Source organism: Micropterus salmoides, unplaced genomic scaffold, assembly GCF_014851395.1.
Source record: "Micropterus salmoides isolate LMB-PRFRI ecotype aquatic unplaced genomic scaffold, ASM1485139v1 Ms_hic_scaffold_2, whole genome shotgun sequence".
Taxonomy (NCBI): domain Eukaryota; kingdom Metazoa; phylum Chordata; class Actinopteri; order Centrarchiformes; family Centrarchidae; genus Micropterus; species Micropterus salmoides.
In genome coordinates, this window is record NW_024041150.1 from 31653335 (window position 1) to 31671018 (window position 17684).

Sequence of the window (17684 nt, forward strand, 5' to 3'; positions counted from 1 at the left end):
TCATCTATCATATCATCTGATTTTAGCAGGACTTTGTCATCTGAAGGGAAGTAGATCTATAGATTAAACTCGTCCGAGCCTCAGTGACCACAGAAACGCTGCCAAGCTGCAACTTCCCACCTGTTCGGCAGCGAGAGCCTCGCCGTAGCTTTGTAGGAAGTTGCCGGAGACGACTGTGCCGACGATGGTCAGGCCCTTCCCCGCCTTCAGCTGGCTGGCAAACGTCAGCAGGCGAGGAGACTTGACATGGGCGTCCTCGTCCAGTTTTAGTAAGATCAACACCTGAGGTCTGGAGAAGAGCAGGTGGGAAGACGAGAAGAATCAATAACTGCAGGTTCTCAAACAGTCTGAAGAAATGGTTGTACACATTATTTAATAAACTGTATGATGGTCCTGTAGTTCAATGAATTTTGTGACAAGATCGTGAAAAAAAGCAAGATTCAGTACTGTACCTCCAGTTTTTGGTGTGTGGCGGTCCCTCCTCCAACCTCAGGAGGGCATAACGGGCAGCACTGAGCGAGAGACCGCGGATCCCATCCCCCCACTCCTTCTCCGCTCTGACACATACACACACGGATACATACAATATATACTGTGATACGTACTGTGAATGTCGTGACCTCCCCTGACACCCACCCACAAAAAAAGACCTAGATGATTCACGCTGGAAACAGACACAGATACTCCATCCAAACACACGCCACTCTTGACCATGCTGTACATGTACCATCATGTTTGTGGGGGTGTATATCTCCATGGCAACATACCCGTGGTATTCAATGTACTTGTAGATCATGCCGGCAATCACCATGGCAACGATTGCGTAGTACCAAGAGGATATGAACATGAGCGCCAGGCAGATAGTCATCCCCAAAATTGACAAGGTCCTGCACACACCAGAGGCACAGATCAGTGTGTGTTATACGTGTGTGTGCGTGTGTGTGTGCATGTGTGCGTGTGTGTATTGTACCAGTGGTAATAGGAGAAGCGCGGCCTCCAGTTGGGCGTTCTCAGGAGGGTCTGGAGGCCACAGGCCAGGTTCACGAACAGATAACACATCAGGAAAAACCTAAAAAAAAGGAAATAAATTACAGATACAATTAACAATAGTGAGACACTTGGGAATGAGATCCCCCCCCCCACACACACACACAAACAGAGCCATGTCTCACATCGTAAGGATGGGAGCCACCAGGTCCAGAGAGGCAATGAGGATCCCTAGCTCGGCTATCAGCGCCGTCAGCAGCATGGCCCAGGTGGGCTCCCCATTAGCCTTCCCGTGGCCAAACACCTGCAGAATCACACACGAAAGGAAAATGAGTGAAAGTATTTACACAGGTACACCAAGTTAACCATACTGTAAATCGGTTCAAAGGGAAAGAGAATCCCAATCCTTTTATTCGCCCGCACTCTTACCCAGGGTGCTTCCTGTTTGTTCAGATAGTTTCAGAGTTTGGCTGTAGCTCACTCTAATACAACGCTTCACTAGCGTTAGGTTCCAGGTGCAAAATCGATAAATTAAAAACAATTTAATATCAACTTCTTTTTCCAAACAAAATGACATGATAATCCACTGACAATTTTCACAATATAAATTTTCCTCAATAACAATATAACAAATGTTCATTTATCAATATCAATATTTCATTTAAATCATAAAACGAATCAGCACTTCATTTTTCTTAAAGATATTTATTTTGTTGAGGAAAACGGACTGAAAAATTATTTTACTTAATTTTATGTCTACCTCAGATTTGATCTACTGTTTGTCATCAAGTGTTTTTTCTGACCACAAAGAAAAGTTTAAAACCAAAATTCTGGTTTCTTCAACTTTCACTCAGGAGAAAAAATTAGTCGTTTAAATGTATTGTGATAATTATCGATATCAAATGATATGAAATCTTTTACGGTCATAACATTTTTAGTCATATCGCCCAGGCCTACTTCAGCATTCGGGAAATACAGTATCTCCAAATCTCAACAAGTTACTCTGAAACTACCTGAATAAATGGACCACACTCAGGTTAAGAGCAAACATTATGTTCTCATGTTCAGTTTCTCCTGTTAACAATCTTTCTTATTTGTTAGAACTGGTGGTAACACGGACCTTTAAACAATGTGCATGTCAAATGGTGTCACATGTTTGTCTTATGTTTAGTTAAAAGCAGACAGAGTCTCGCTCTAGTTGTGGGTTGTTTGCTAAAGAGACAGTTTTTAATAATTACTATGTAAATTTTGGGTCTCTGTAATGAAAATGAATATTTGCATCTCTGACCCGCAGGAAGGGGATGATGTTGTCCTTTGCAATGGCTTGTAGAAGTCGGGGAGCGCCTGTCAGCGACTGGAGGCCTGCGCCACATGTTGAGAAGAAAGAGCCAATCACAATAACCCAGGGACTGGGCCAAGCCAGAGTCCCCACCACCAGATTCCCTTTAACAGAATCTCCAAACCTGCGGGCGGAAAATACACAAACACGTATTTAAAGCGTTTTACTGCAGTGAAAAAAAATATTACAACTACTCTTTTTCAATAGAGCACACACACAATCATAATAATCTCTTTCTCTCACACATAACCGGACACGTATGTAGGGCCAGATTCAAGAGCAGATGTACTGACTTGTCTCTGAGGACGACCCCGTCGATGCAGGCTCCGAACAAAACAACACTGCTCAGGTCTGGATGGACAGCACTCAGGAAAACAACACGCAGCGGTCGAATTAAATCACATCACAGTGCCTTTTAAATATAACAGTACCATGGATTGAAAAATCAATTGAGCTAAAGGCAAAACAATTAATAAAATACTGAATAGAAAACACCACAGCAACAACACAGCATGCTGCCTGAACACTTGCAGCAGGTGGCTAGTATTTGTTTTTTATTTTAATACAACACAAATTCTCAGGAAAACTGATTTGTTGCATGTCGTGATTGATATCGTGATGGTGCTTTGGAGTAGTTATTAAATTAAAAAAGTGCCTCAATCTTAATATATCATGAAAGGATACAGACGAAGGAGGTGGTGAGGATGGCGAGAATGGTTCCAATGGGGATGGAGCGCTGGGCGTCTTTCAGATCCCCCGACCGGTTAGACCCAGCCATGATTCCTGAGGAAAAGAAGAAAATCATTTCAGCACTACTAGTAGTGTTACTCAGTGGTATTATTAGTTGTTATAAATACCACTGAGCTCAGAACTGCAACTTTTTAAAAGGTTAACAAGACCCTTGATGTTAGAATACTTGCTTATGTTCAGAAATAAAAAAAAGTTGATCCCTGACAGAACAAAAGTCAAAGCAACACATGATGTTCTGGATCCACAAGCAGCAGCTGCACCATAAGCAAGAATCAACATCACATCTACTGCGTTCTTCTTGTTAACATTATGTTTACATTTCTTATATGTTTCTACAGCCAAGTTTACATGACTGGTTTAGCATTTAAAGAAGGCAAGAGAAACAAAACAGAAACACTCTGTACCTGTGACAGAGGGGAAGAAGATGCCCACCAACAGTGTGAAGGAGGTGGTGATGTCAGCAAACACATAAGGCTGCTGAGTGGATGCCGGATGTGCGATATGAGACGAGTCAAGGGAGCCTTTCTCCACCACGTCCCCTTTGCTGAGGTAGGAGCTCCACAGGTTCTCTATGAGGAGGACAGTCGATACGAACTCGTTAGTGACATTATGTATTTATTGCTCTGTAGCTCATCAATGTTAAATATCTGTTCTGAAGCAAATAGCTTCAAATCAAGCGATCTGTTTGTTAGACGTAACAACTTATGATAACAATATATATATATATATATATAAATAAAAATAACTTAAAACATTTCAGTATGACTGCGCTTGAGGAAAAAGTCTAAGAAACTTCTACAAAACGAAAACATTTAAGGTCAACGTCGACTGGAAGAGTGGATTGAGAAGTGCATATCTCCGGGGGAGAAATCTTCTGCTGCACCTAAAAACCGACATGCAGAGACACATAAAGAGGATCTCAGCATTGAATAGCAGCCGCCTTGCACTATGTGCAGGGAGCCAGGAGGGCCTATTTCTTTGTAAGAACAATGCTTTATGAAAAAAAAAAACGGTAGTATTGGAATGTGTTTATAACTTAAATAGCATCATACTTGGTAACCGTTTAATAAAAGCAATTTTATATTAATACTGAATATACTCCCAAAACGGACATGGAAAGCAGGGTGTATACTGGACACGGTTCCGGTCTAAGCTGAACTAAACTTTAATGCGATTCCTCAAAATTATTTATAATATCTATAATTGTTTATAGTGAATGAAAGGAGCCAAATGAGGAAGAATTTTAAAACTTTCAATCAAGGCAATTTCCTTTGTAGGACTGCTGGCATGAAAGCACATGACCGTTTCACCTGAAATTATCCCACTGGCCAGACCGGGGATCCCTTCAATCTCGGAAAAATTGTTAGACTTGAAGTATTCGTCACAGGAGGCGTTGAGTTCTGGGCTCTGACAAAACAGCTTCCACAGATTTGTGGTCCTCTCCACCAGAACAGGAGCAGGGCTGGGGTCAAAGATCGGGTCCACAGTGCTGTTTCCTAATGGGAGGAATTCAATGTGTCAACAAAAAACTGAACAGGTGTAACTGAGAGGACGAGTATGACTAGGATGCACTTATACTCCTCGTGATTCAAGTAAAAAACGCTACCCACCTTCAATAACTGTGAAGTTTGCCTCAACTCTCTCAACTGGCTGTTTGATCGGCGGCGGGATGGTTTTCGCACACTTGTCAATCTCATGGCCGCTGATGGTTCTGTTTCCCAGCATGCACACGCTGTGGATTGAAGCCCATCGTTCAGTCAACACTGTGGGAGGTAAAGGTCAGCTCTGTAGTTTTGGAAATCACCACTTACGGGAAATCTGGCGGTTTGAAGGCGGAGACCAGTGCTCCGATGTAGATGGAAGCGATGGAGATGATGACGCAGGCCAAGAAGATGGAGGCCAGTTTGTTGACGTACTTCACGCCCACGAAGACGAGCAGGGACATCAGGAGTAGACAGATGGAGCCGTAGACCCGCATGTTGTTCAACATGGCCGCCCCTTCGCCTTCAGGGTACTTTGCCACAAAAATGGCTGCCTTAGGTGCGATGTACATCTGGAGGAGGGAGGTGACAGGGACAAAACGCAACAGAGATAATTGTTATGTTAGAGACATCAATATGATTAAGTAGTCAGTAACTTGCCAACATGAAGTAATTTTACCATATTTTAGCAGGACAGTTTCATTATTCTCATGATACCATTTAAATCCCTGAATATAGTGATTAGGGCTGGGCAAGTTAACGTGTTATCATTGCGTTGATGTATTAATTAGTTAACACCGACAATTATTTTATCTCACATTAACAGTTTTTATTAATATGATTATTATTTGAAAGTCTGTTGCTCACTGGCTCTGAATACAAATACAGTCAAACCATGTTGATCAGCCTGCAAATCACCCAAACAAGCAGCGGAGGGAGGCTTCGGCAGACTACGCTGGATGCAGCGTGTGGGAGAAGGAAGACAAGCGCTTGGCCCCACGGGGTTGCTCTGCGCTCCTCAGGCGAACAGAAAGGAAGACAGCGCTCTGCGAGTAAACGGCTGGCACTCTATAGATAGTAACCATGGTAACGGCTTCTGTGCGCTACACAGCTGTAGCCTAGTTAAAATTATAGGCTACATAACTTTACTTCATAGGCCTTCATCTAGTTTTGCAGCTCTGCCATGCGAATTCCCTCCTGTTGATGTCCTATTTAGTTAAACAGTAATAGATTCTGGAAACTCACAAATAGCGAGAATCAGTCTCTCTTCCAATGATTTGTGCTCCACGTCACATACAAAAAAGTTCAAGACAATTCAGCTTCGGCAGCGGGCGGACGTGTGCGTGAGACGAGCACTTCACCTCTCTCTAACAGGGAAACTTGCTACTGAACATAGACTGTTTCTGCTGCTCCCTGATAAAAGAACAATGTTTCTGCTGATACCTGTTCAGAAAAACTTTCAGACATTAGCATCTGCTAATAAATCTATTTAAAATGATCTATTTATAGGGCACTTTGCTAAACTCAAGTTTCAACCGAATTGACGATGGATGGATAATACTCAACACGTACCTCACAAACAAGAAAACTGCACTCTGATGGCAACTTGTTTTAACAAGCTAGATAAAGGCAAGGCCCTGGCAGTGGCAAATAGCTTTGTTTTTATGTTTGATTTGATTACATTAATGTTTAAGTTGAGATTTACAAGAAATATTTTATTGCTAATGTGTAAAGTGAATACTGCTGGTAAAAAGCACCTTATTTGTTTAAAGTGTTTGCAAACCACATGTTATTACACTTGTGTATATAGCAGTACATTTTTAACATTTAATTAAAAGTAAGAATTCAATATTCAATTTTGCGAAAATCATGCGATTAATGGTGATACAAATTTTAATTGTTGCCCAGCACTAACATTGATATTACAATATTTAAAAAAGTGAGAAGCACTGACACACCGACTGTTTTAGTTTCACTGCTACATTAAATTAAAAGTAAAGACGAAACCCTGGACAAAGGGGTGAAGATAGTAATGATGATAATGATGAAGCCAAAACCTACCAGAAGGATCTCGATGGCTCCCAGGATGTACATGGCTCCAGCGAAGGTGGTGCCCAAGTAGAAACACAGGCCCACCGCCCCCCCAAACTCTGGACCCAGAGAGCGACTGATCATGAAGTAGGCGCCTCCCGCTGGAGGGAGAGGAGAGAGGGAGCGAGAGAGAGAGAGAGAGTGGGGTGCAGGTTGTACATCAGGGTTGGAAGAAATGGAAATGGAGAGGCAGAAAGGGAGAGGGGAAATTGGGTGGTAGAGGATTTGTAAAAAGAGGGGGAAGGTAGGATTTATAAAGAAAGTCAGAGCGATGATGGACAAGAAGGTAAGATAGGACAAAAAAAAAAGAGAGAGAGGGATGGGTGTTAGTAACATTATGATGTTAGGAGGTAAAGAGAGAGAGAAAAGAGGACAGTTGATGAGAGAAGTCATCCTATGCTTGAAGAAGTAAGCATAATTTTCTACATGACACATTAGAGGAAGAAGACAGATCTTTGGTCAAATAGTATCTGCAAATGTTTTGCCTCACTCGAAGTACAAGCCTGAGTTGCGTTTACTGCATCCAATGTAAAGTCTTGACTGACTTTACGGCTGGGTGTCAGACCTCAACAACTTTTTTAGTAACAACCAAAACGTCTGTATGTGACCAAGTATCAAAAACTGACAGAACTGAAAACCTTCATCAAAGTGTTGCCATCTGTAGCCATTTCATTCAGGAGAAAATCCGCTGCGGCTGCTTGAGTTTAAAACTTTAACGTTTTAAAACTTTGGCTTCTTGTCCTATATGAAAAAAAAACTTTTTTTCTCAGAAGTCAGGTATCAAAAAAGTAGCCTGACAATCAAACTGAATTGCCATTTCATTTATCTTCCCCCCATTCAGCCCGACATTTTTTTCATGTTAGGCAAGAAGGGGGATTATTTTATTTAGTAACCAGGGACATTTCCATCAGTTTCAGCTAGAAGAAGCTGACTTCATGTATTTGACAAAAATCAAGAAATGTGCTGATTTAAGAGTTGTTATTGAAAGTCTGCTTACAACAGCCTGGATAACTGCGACAATCTCATCCACGCTTGATAGCTAGCTAGCTGTAGGAGGATGCCATTCTGAATCCAGCTAACTAAGCTCTGACTGATGGTTTCTGGGGAGCATGGCAATCAATGAGCAAAACACCAGACTCATTTGAAACACTGAACAAACAGTAGATGTGTGCAACAATTCAGAGGTCAAGAAAGTGTTGCTTTGGTGCCGAGACTCGAGTATTGGCACTCGTTTAGAAACATTTAAATAAATCCCAGCCAGAATTGTGCTGCCCAACAGCATTTTACTATGCAAGTCGTACTCCAAGTGAGCTAAATAAGCAGTAAAAGTAATTTGCTGATACAGTTTGAACCAGTTATAAAACAGGACACATGGGGAAAATCATACAGTAAGAGAAACTAAAAATGCACTATTGACTGTCCGCTCAGAATTCAGTATTTGGTTTCCAAAATGCAACCCTCTATTTACAAGCACACACATAGCTCCTGTACATTTTGTTGGACAACCACCAAAATGAATGTAAAATAAGCATATGAATGTGATGTTGTCGGTTTAAACACATGTAATAGGTAACCTGAAAGAATGAACTGCTACTGGGAAGTTCTCGATCTTAGAAAACATGCTACAAAAACTGTCTCTGGAAAGCTTTCTACAGATATGTCTCTGAATTTAAAAAATGTAGCGCTGAGCTTGTATTTGGGAATCCAAACACCTTTGATTAACCACCGTAAACCACATCCATCCAGGATTAAACTACCATCTGAGAGTAGATGGTGAGAAATGCATGAGAGCCTGAAGCTGTTCAGGTGAGAAACAGACGGGATGAGATGAAATGTCCGACGCCAAACAAGACATGTTAGATTAATTCTCTATGTTACCGAGGGTTTTCAGTCTACATTCAATTATCAAAATGTCACATGCTAGTGGAAATAGCACACTACTTTGACATTTGGGATATTCGTCAAGAGGCGTTTCAGTCAATGGCGGATAAACATCCTGGGTTTTTTTAATGTGTGTACAGACAGACAGGGAGAGGTAGACAGAGGGAGAGACAGGATAAACAGAAATAACACTCATTAGAAAAATGGACTTCATCAGTGCCGCCATAGCTGGAAGACGAGCAGGAAAACTGAGAGGAAACAACCTGGAAAATTCATGTGGACTTCCACAGAGGTCACTAGGCTGAGAAAACTCAAAATGGTGGCCATAAAAGTTTAGTTACTGTGGGAATAATCTTCACCTAGCTGTGAAGAGTCAAATAGAAGCTGAATTGTTTCATTATCAAGACGTTGGCTACATTTGCATTTGTCCTCGCCTCTGCATTTTCTAGAAATATCACTGCTGAACTATCAGGTCGTCTGAACCTATTTTACAGTAAAGCACATAATTAGACAAAGTGCTGTTGACACTGATACAAATGATGTCAGCATGCAAAAGTCTATCTAGCCGTTTATGACTGAAGCTACATTCACACTGCAAGCCTTAATGCTAAATTCCGATTTAATGCCCAGATCCGATTTTTTGATTGACTGTTCACATTATTTCTTTAAATGTGGCCCATATCAGACTCCACTGTGAACTGGCCGTGACCTGAAAGAGGCCCGCATGCGCAAAAGAACAATACATCACACACAGCACGATGTCGTACGGATATAAATATGGAGACCACGCTTTACTCTGCCTCTGATTGGTTAGTGCTTATATTGGTTAGGACAGAGCTGTTAAGATTATTCTAGTTCAAAGGCTCTGGGTTAGGGCTGGTTAAGGTTAGGATTAGCGTGGGGTTAGGGTTAGCCAATCAGAGGCAGAGGAGGGGGCAGGACTCGACGCAAAGCTGGTGTCCGTCAAATAAGAGTTTTTGAAACTGTAATAATGGCAGTGAAAAGGACGCAAAGTTGTGAACTTTTATCATAAAATCGGGAGAAATCAAGAGAATTCCAGCCCGGAGAGGAAACCGGGAGAGAGGAAATGAACGGGAGGGTGGCGATTGCGTTCGCTGCGTCTTCTGCTAGTGCGGAATTATGACGACGGTCGCTCTAAAGTGACACGAGAGTCGCACTAATTCCAATCTGACTGTCCAGACTGAGGTCGCATTTCAAAAACATAAACCTGTATCTGATTTGGACCACATATGAAAGTGGCCCAAATCTGATCTGGAAAAGATCAGACTTGGGCTGTTCACACTGTTAAAAAAAACAAAAACAAAATGATCCGAGTCACGTATGAGCAAAAAAATCTGAATGGGTCACTTTGACCTGCAGTCTGAACGTAGCCTAAAGCCACATTTGGACTGGATTTCTCTCTCTAGGGGAGGTGAGGTGACTTTAACGTTACCAGTCATTTTCAGGTCATTAATTTTAATGACGTCTGGAGTGCACAGTGCTCCGCAGTAATCAATTATAATAGGAGTTGATCAGTGACCAAATTTCATTTTATATTTGTACAAAATACCAACTGTGTTTACATGATAATAAACCTAATGGTTAAAATAATAATCCACTAGTTGGTCAATCGAGTATCAATTAATTTTCTAATCATTTGCTTCCAATTAATTACCTATTTATAAAAAGATGAAACTTTTGCTTTTTGGCAGACACTTGTAGTCAAAACTCATTCAAGTTAATACACTGGTGTGGAGTATATTACAGCCATGGCCAGGAGTTTAAGGGGAGCTTCATGAGAGTGTGGAAGAGATTACCACAGCACACCAGTGCCATTTCATCCACGTGTTTGGAAAGGATGAAAATGAAAGACTGAAAGGTCGTGGAGTACCTGGTACAACTCCATTAGTGGCGATTGCACTCATCGATATCGCAGTCAACAACGTCTGCAGGGAGACAGAAAAGTTTTAGTACATTTAGAGTTTTTTATTTTTGTCTCACTGTGCCCGTCTATATCTGGACCCTCAAATACTCACACAGCAACAGCATATGAAGACAATACAGAGGCCCTGCAGCACCCCAGCAGACCCCACCACCCAGGTCAACCGCAGGAACAGGATGACGCCAAAGATGTTCTGGAGGCAAGGTAGGTAAACACCCATAAACGTCCCCATCTGTGGCGACTGGAAGATAGAATCAGCAGAGAGGTGGAACAAATATCAGTTTAATTGATTCTCAGCAAAAGAAGACCAAAAACATTCCCTTTTTCTTTCTCTTTCAGGTAAACTGAGAGAAACGCAGTACATTGGCACAAACTACCTCAGTGGGTCCCAGCCTCTCCTGTGTGACATACCACCACTCTTTCATCATAGTTTTATTTTTTTACACAATAATGACCCCACTGCAACAGCAGAAGTACCCCCCTGGTAGGGAATCTCCGCACTACACCATCCTGATGAACAGGACTTATGTAAATGCTTCTACTGAACACACAGTGTGACCAGAAGGGAGGATTAAACATGTTTTGGTTTAACTTTGCCAGCAGTCTGTTGGCAAATGTGTCCAGTACTGAAAACGTGTAATCAGAACAGGGTGAAATAGTAAATTACTCCGAACCACCACAACAAACTGTCTTATCTAGTCCAGCCAGCTCCTTATCAGCATGCACTGCAGTGCAGATCAAGGTCACATCCTACAGTACTTTCACTTTCAGACGGGTAGTCAAGAGGGCGAACAGTGGACGATCTATCACTTGTGAAGGGCAATAACTCAAAGGCCATCTGTCTGTTTCATTTCTCTCTTTTTTACATTACATTTACATTTATTCATTTAGCTGGCACTTTTATCCAAAGCGACTTACAATTGCTATACATGTCAGAGGTCGCAGGCCTCTGGGGCAACTAGGGGTTAAGTGTCTTGCTCAGGGACACATTGGTGGATGTGTCGCAGTGGGGAATTGAACCTAGCATGTGTCACACAATACATGTCTTATCCACTGAACCATCACCACCCACCATATTTTTATTGCATCATGTTATTTCAGTTAGTGCATGACAGCTGGAAACTTTATAAAAGTTACCTAAGGACATTTCTTACTGATTATCATCATGGTTATGATTGCTGTAGAATAAGAACATGAAACAACGAGACTAAATACATTTGGGATCACATACTATGAATGGGTGAATGAGTAACAGCATATTTTAGCTTTTTTGCAGGTAGCACAGTGCTACACTGAGAAGATTTGTTAAATCTTACAAAGTATTTATTTCTACCAATAGAGATCTAATAAATTCATATATATACACACACACACATACACATAAAAGAGACTGTAGGTGCACCTTTGTTTGCTTTGTGCTTTACTGTAATTTTATAGGCGTTTTCACTGCACAATAAATTCCCCTTGTCAGGTGAGTTAGGTACACAGAGTCTGGTATACCTTGCTGGCTTTCTTCTTCTCGCCGATGCTCTCGGCCTCCTCGTGTTCCTTGGCCCCCTGCGTTAGGTTGGTGTAGTTGGCCAGGCGACTGAGCAGAGAAGACACCTTTGGCCGGGTGTCCATCTCCTCCTGTGGTGTGAAAAGAACAGAGGGAAAGGGGGGAGGTGGTAAGAGAAAGAGGAGAGGAGAATAAAAGGTGTTGGAGGGAGATTGCAAAGGCAGAAATAGGGTGGAAAGAGAAACAATAGAGGTGGACAGCAGGCGAAGGAAAATAGAGAGAAGGGAAGGGGGGATAAAATAGCCAGGGAGAAAGAAGAAAAAAGGCAAAGACAGGGTTTGGAAATAACAGAGAAGCACAGTGAGAATAATTGGAGTGAAGAGGAAGAACGATACAGGAAAGGGATGAAAAGCACAGAGGAAGGCAACAGATAAGATGTAAAAGAACAGGAAATTGAGGCGAGAAGAGGCGTTTTTGAATGACTTGTTAAAGAAAGTGGGAGACAGAAGACAAGTTGTTCCCAGGAAAATTCTAAATCTATAAAAACTGAAATCATCTGCACCCGCCAGCCAAACGCTGGTTTATTTTTGGCTCTAGTTTAGCAGACACTTTGGCAGAAAAACAGCCACCAAGAAACATTTTTAGGAACGATGCAAAAAGCAAACCAAAGTTTACAGAACATTTATAATATTTAACATTTTATAATGTGCTTTCATCGGATAACAGTTCTATCAGATTTGTGTGTCGAACCTCAAATAAGGCCAAGTTTCTGTCATAGAAGTCATCGTCATCCATCCCGTGAGTGTTGTTGATGTACACACTGGAGATTTTGGAATTTCCATCACCTGGACACAAAGACGATAAATAAAGGAAAGCAGGAAAAAAACATCTTTAAAGAAGAAGTTCAAAATGTTTCAGTCTGCTGTAAATCACCCCCCCCCCTCCCCTCCCCATACTGGATATTTAGTGATCATTTCTTAATGTGCTTTTGATATAAGCGATACAATATTCCCTCTTTGTGTTTCCCTGGACAGCGTTTCATTGTTGGGATAGAAACACAAATAAAATGTAATTTGGCACAGAACAAGGACTGTGGATTTTGTCCCACATCAAGTAAATTAAAGGGATTTTTTAATGTCCAGTAGGAACAGAACGATTAAAGCCCGCAAAATACAGCTGAACTAAAATGCATTTTGACCAGTGGATTTCCATGACTTTAAAACTATTTTTAGGACCAAACATTTTCTGTTTCAGATGTTTATATGGGCACCTGACCACACTTAAAAAAATTGTAAACCTATCCTTGAACACAGTTTTAAGCACCGTCACTATAGCTTGGTGGGGTCAAGTTGCAATCTCAGACATTAATTCACACTTTCTCCCCACACACAGAGTTTGATGAAATAGCCACCATGTCGCCAGTTCAGTTCCGCCTCAGTCAGCAGAGACCTCTGCATCTGCAGCACCTGAGTCAGCAACATCACTTCCCTCTCTGCTCCGCCACAGTCACGCTAGTGACGGCAGACAACGGCCAAACGCTGTTACATTCAAACAAACGTCACATTTAACAGAAGGACACTTAAACATGACGGGATAAAACAAACATGTAATGTTGACTTAAAATCTAGGTTGGGCTCTTTGTTGCAGCGCTTCACATATCTCTATAGTTTGACCTGTGATTAAAAGCAAATATTAATATCCAACAATTATGTGTTACAGCAGACACAGTGCAAATTGATTTTGATTGATTTTATTTAAAGAAACACTTTACTGTGTGGATTTCACACTGTTAGGGGTTAGCTGTTGTTGCACCAGTGGGCGGTCCCATGATAATTATCACCAGATGATTAAAAGGAGGAAAAACCTGTTACACAAAACAGTTTGTTTCTTCAAATGTTTTACTTTTTTCCTTGTGAATACTGGATACTTTCAACTCTTTAGGCCTGTAAAAATGCTTCAAACTGGCCGAACTACTCCATAACCTGTGATGAGGATGTAAAAGAAGTGCCATGAATGATGAATACTTATATAATCAAGACAGAAAGCTGCATGACACACTAGCTGGTAAATCCCAACATGCATCAGCAGCTTTCACTCTCTCTCCAGCAAACAACATTTTTTTGAGCAAACAATCGGCTGATTACAAACTGAGAAAAAGTCAATAGCCATGTAAAGAACAGCATTTGGCTGGTGGGTGGCAACTTCCCATCCCTTTATTTGACCCAAAAATAGCAAGTGTGAATCTGACTTCAGACCAGTGAAAACAACTTGCCTGTTCAGTAAGACTAAAGCGCACTGATGTGGTAGGGAAAGATAAACTAACAAGCTAATCAGGCCTTTTGTTCAAACATTTTGATTGGCTGATCCTTTACGACATTTTTATGGTGTACCCTTGTACACTCAGACCCCCCCTCCCTCCCCCCGGCATCCTCGACCTGTTTATTAGGACAGTCTGGAGTCAGAAAGACGACTACAGCATGTAATGAACACCTCCTAACTGTTCAGCCTGTCTGACAACGCTGACTTCCTCACCAACAATACATCCCAACAGTCCTTCTAAACTGGAGAGCTGACGCACTGACGACGGTGCTAATTTTGGTGATTTGATGTAGAGCTGTTAACAATTAGCTGGTCAGACAAAACAAGACACATGAAGACATACCCTTGGGCTCTGCGAAATAATGATTTTTATGCTGTTTTCTGCCATTTTTTAGACCAAACTGTTAAATCGAGAAAAAAAAAAAAAATTGTCAGATTTGTCGATAATGAAAATTATCTTTAGTCCCGGTCTTGAAAATACTCCAGATCTAAGATCTCAGATGTTAATATTTTCAAGTTTCTTTAGTCTTCTATGATTGTTGACTGAATATCTTTGGGTTTTGGACTTTTGCTCAGACAAAACAAGGAATTTGTAGGCGCCACCTTGTGTTTTTTGGGAAGGTGTGATAGAAGATAATCATTTGTGGCAGTCCTAATTTGATTAAAACCAAACAAAGCACACCTAAAACTACCCAGAGTCAACTTTGTGTTCTTACCACAGATAAAAATAACCATCCTGTCCTCTGTAAATTCCTAAACTGTTGAACTGCAGCGTTCACAAACAGCTTAAACCCAGCTGTCTATCTGTGTGTGTGTTCCCCAAGAGAAGTCCTCCACCTGAGATCACCACAGTATGATGCCTTTGTGTGAGCAGCCAGTGAAGCAGAAAGCTACTGGAGCCAGGTGTGAGTGTGTGAGTGTGTGAGTGTGTGTGTGTGTGTGTGTGTGTGTTTCATGTTCTTATATCTTGACAGGGACTTTAACCTGAATGCACAATAAACCGTGGGGACTCGTGTTAAGGATTACTTGGTTTTAGGCTTCAGGTTAGGCATGTAGTTGTGATGGTGAAGGTTAGGGTAAGAGGCTAGGATGAAATGAGATCTCCCTGCAGGGATTGTGGAACAAACTTTAAGCACATTAAAATCAATAGCTAACTTTATTCGTGTCAAAATAATGCATCACAGAGCATTTGACCTTCCTTAACACAACTCTCCGTTCTCTCCTGCCTCTCCACCCCGCCATTTTCATCGCCTTTCAACATCTTGACTCATTCACTTCAACAACGGCTTTTTTTGTCAGCATGCCTGTTTTTCTATTTCAGGTGAGACAAAAGCTGCGTAGCTGTCTCCGGCCGTCTCCCTCTTTGTTTCTCTGCATAAACAAACGCAGCCTCACGCAGCCTGATCGAAACTCAATCGGATTAACCGTCTCGATTTCTATTTATGGAAGCTTATTAAACAACGTGGGGCATCCTTACTACTATGTAACTGCTTAAGTGGATCAGCGCAGCTAATACAGTTACATCTCTCCACTGTTCTAACCCCCGTGTTGAGCCTGTGAATTAGCGCAGCTATTCTTACACACTTTTGGAAAGTGAATTACTGCACTCCACATGACAACCGCACAGTCACAGCAGTCAGGAGAAAACCATTTACCATTTTCCTCCATTCATCTGGATTCCCACATGATTTCATATCAAACTGGACTAGATGTTACTCTGTACGTGTTAAAGCTGAGTCTATGTGAAAAGGTTTCAGCTGTCAGCTACCATTTAGTAAAGAAATGAATCAATGTTTCTAGTTCGTAGGTGGGCTGAGAACAGCAGTGGAGGAAGTGAAACCTAAACTTTGACCACAATAGGCTTACGTTACAGTCCTCTTTCTGTTCTAACCGTCTGCTGAGTGCATTCACCTGAACTGTAGTTACGTATGCTGTAGACCCTCTTAGAGGAAGCATCCTACAGTCCAGCTCTCACTTTTAAAAACACAAAAACAAACTGAGAGCTCTGTGACCCAGAGAGCCACAAAACACATTTTCAAACTCGAGACACGCATGGGGATAGGTCTAAAAAGAGCACTTCTCTTTTTACTTCCCATAAAAACCGAAAAATTTTGGATGTAGGGCTGTCTGAAACCGTGTAAGTTTAAATATATTCCTAGCCAATGGGAACCTCTCTGACTGGCTCCCTCCTGGGACTCTACTGTGTGGGAATCCAGCATCAGTTTTAAGTGAAGTGCCTTGCGCTCCTAGACCACCTCTACAAATACACAAGCCATGAGTCACTGAGCCAGTGTACTGTAACAGGGGGCTGCCTGTACTAACAAAGTACTAACTAACTGATATTACAGTGGATGTGTGTGATGTCTATGTTCAAACTGTAACTAATGAATGGCACAGTGTGTAAGTGTGTTAAATGTGTTTGAACTAAAATGGACATGTAAATGTGAGTTAAAGCTCTAAATGGCAGCAAAGGGCTGAAATTCAGAAAAACCTTGAAACCACGTGAGGTAATGTCAGCAATTTGCATAATGCCTGTTCACCACAAGCCTGAGGACCTATGATTTTTGTATACTACCACAACTTCTATAGGGCAGGGATTTTTAGAGTCTGACGGTGTGGGCCCGCCCTGAGATTTAAAAAAAATAATAAAAATAAAATTCGAGACAACTACATCCCAACATTTCTTGCCTGTTGCTATGAATTCGGTGAGTTACCCTACGGGCTTTAACTGGAGCCCTGCATTTTCTAACTGTGCTTTCAGACCAAACACGAATTTTATCCTAGCAACACTTTTCCTCGTGGGGGTTTTATTGCTGAACAACTGCCAAGAGTTCACACACAACATGGATAAAGTCGCTAACTTGCCTGACAGCTCGCACTGGTCCGTTTCAGTGGATTTACCATAAAGGCTTTAATACGTGTGCACTGCAAATTTAGATGCAGCTAGCTTAATCGCCTTCTCACCATCGAGTGACAGAAACACTCAAAGCGGGTCAGACCGTTGGTTGCCTTTTCTAAGAAGTCTGCCACAGATGGAGCGGATGTGCAAGGACAAAATTCAGCAGAACAGTGTCTGCAAACGGGGATTTTTGCGTCTTTCTCTGACACTTTAAAATGCGTCCACACTGCCGACATGTCAACGTAATTGTTCGGTCTTTTGACTTGTTAGAACGAACACCAAAAGTGCTATTTTGTGCCATTTTCAGCCAATTATTTTTGGTGGCTGAACATTGGGTGCATCCCTAATTCATCTTCATTCTCTGCCTTATTTTAGTACTTACTCACTACTTGAAATAACATCATGAAAAAAGAAAGCATGTTGCTGCCACTAAATTGTACGCATGTGACGCAGGGGGTTTTCTTCCCGGATGTTATAGTAAATAAACACTGTGATTG

At 41.6% G+C, this 17684-nt stretch overlaps 1 protein-coding gene across 6 annotated transcripts in view; it reads right to left on the reverse strand.

Annotated features, from left to right (window-relative positions):
• LOC119912258 (solute carrier family 12 member 6-like) overlaps positions 1-17684 on the reverse strand; it is a 31103-nt gene that overhangs the window by 6941 nt on the left and 6478 nt on the right. For all 6 annotated transcript variants that reach the window (XM_038731364.1, XM_038731360.1, XM_038731362.1 and 3 more), the window contains 17 exons: positions 12720-12814; positions 11972-12100; positions 10566-10712; positions 10421-10475; positions 6619-6749; positions 4888-5129; positions 4687-4808; positions 4387-4572; positions 3481-3645; positions 3011-3109; positions 2620-2677; positions 2276-2450; positions 1173-1291; positions 971-1069; positions 768-887; positions 453-557; positions 121-289 (listed from right to left, as the gene is read on the reverse strand). In XM_038731364.1, the coding sequence (XP_038587292.1) occupies positions 121-289; positions 453-557; positions 768-887; positions 971-1069; positions 1173-1291; positions 2276-2450; positions 2620-2677; positions 3011-3109; positions 3481-3645; positions 4387-4572; positions 4687-4808; positions 4888-5129; positions 6619-6749; positions 10421-10475; positions 10566-10712; positions 11972-12100; positions 12720-12814 (2216 nt within the window). The remainder of the gene's footprint in view (positions 1-120; positions 290-452; positions 558-767; positions 888-970; positions 1070-1172; positions 1292-2275; positions 2451-2619; positions 2678-3010; positions 3110-3480; positions 3646-4386; positions 4573-4686; positions 4809-4887; positions 5130-6618; positions 6750-10420; positions 10476-10565; positions 10713-11971; positions 12101-12719; positions 12815-17684) is intronic.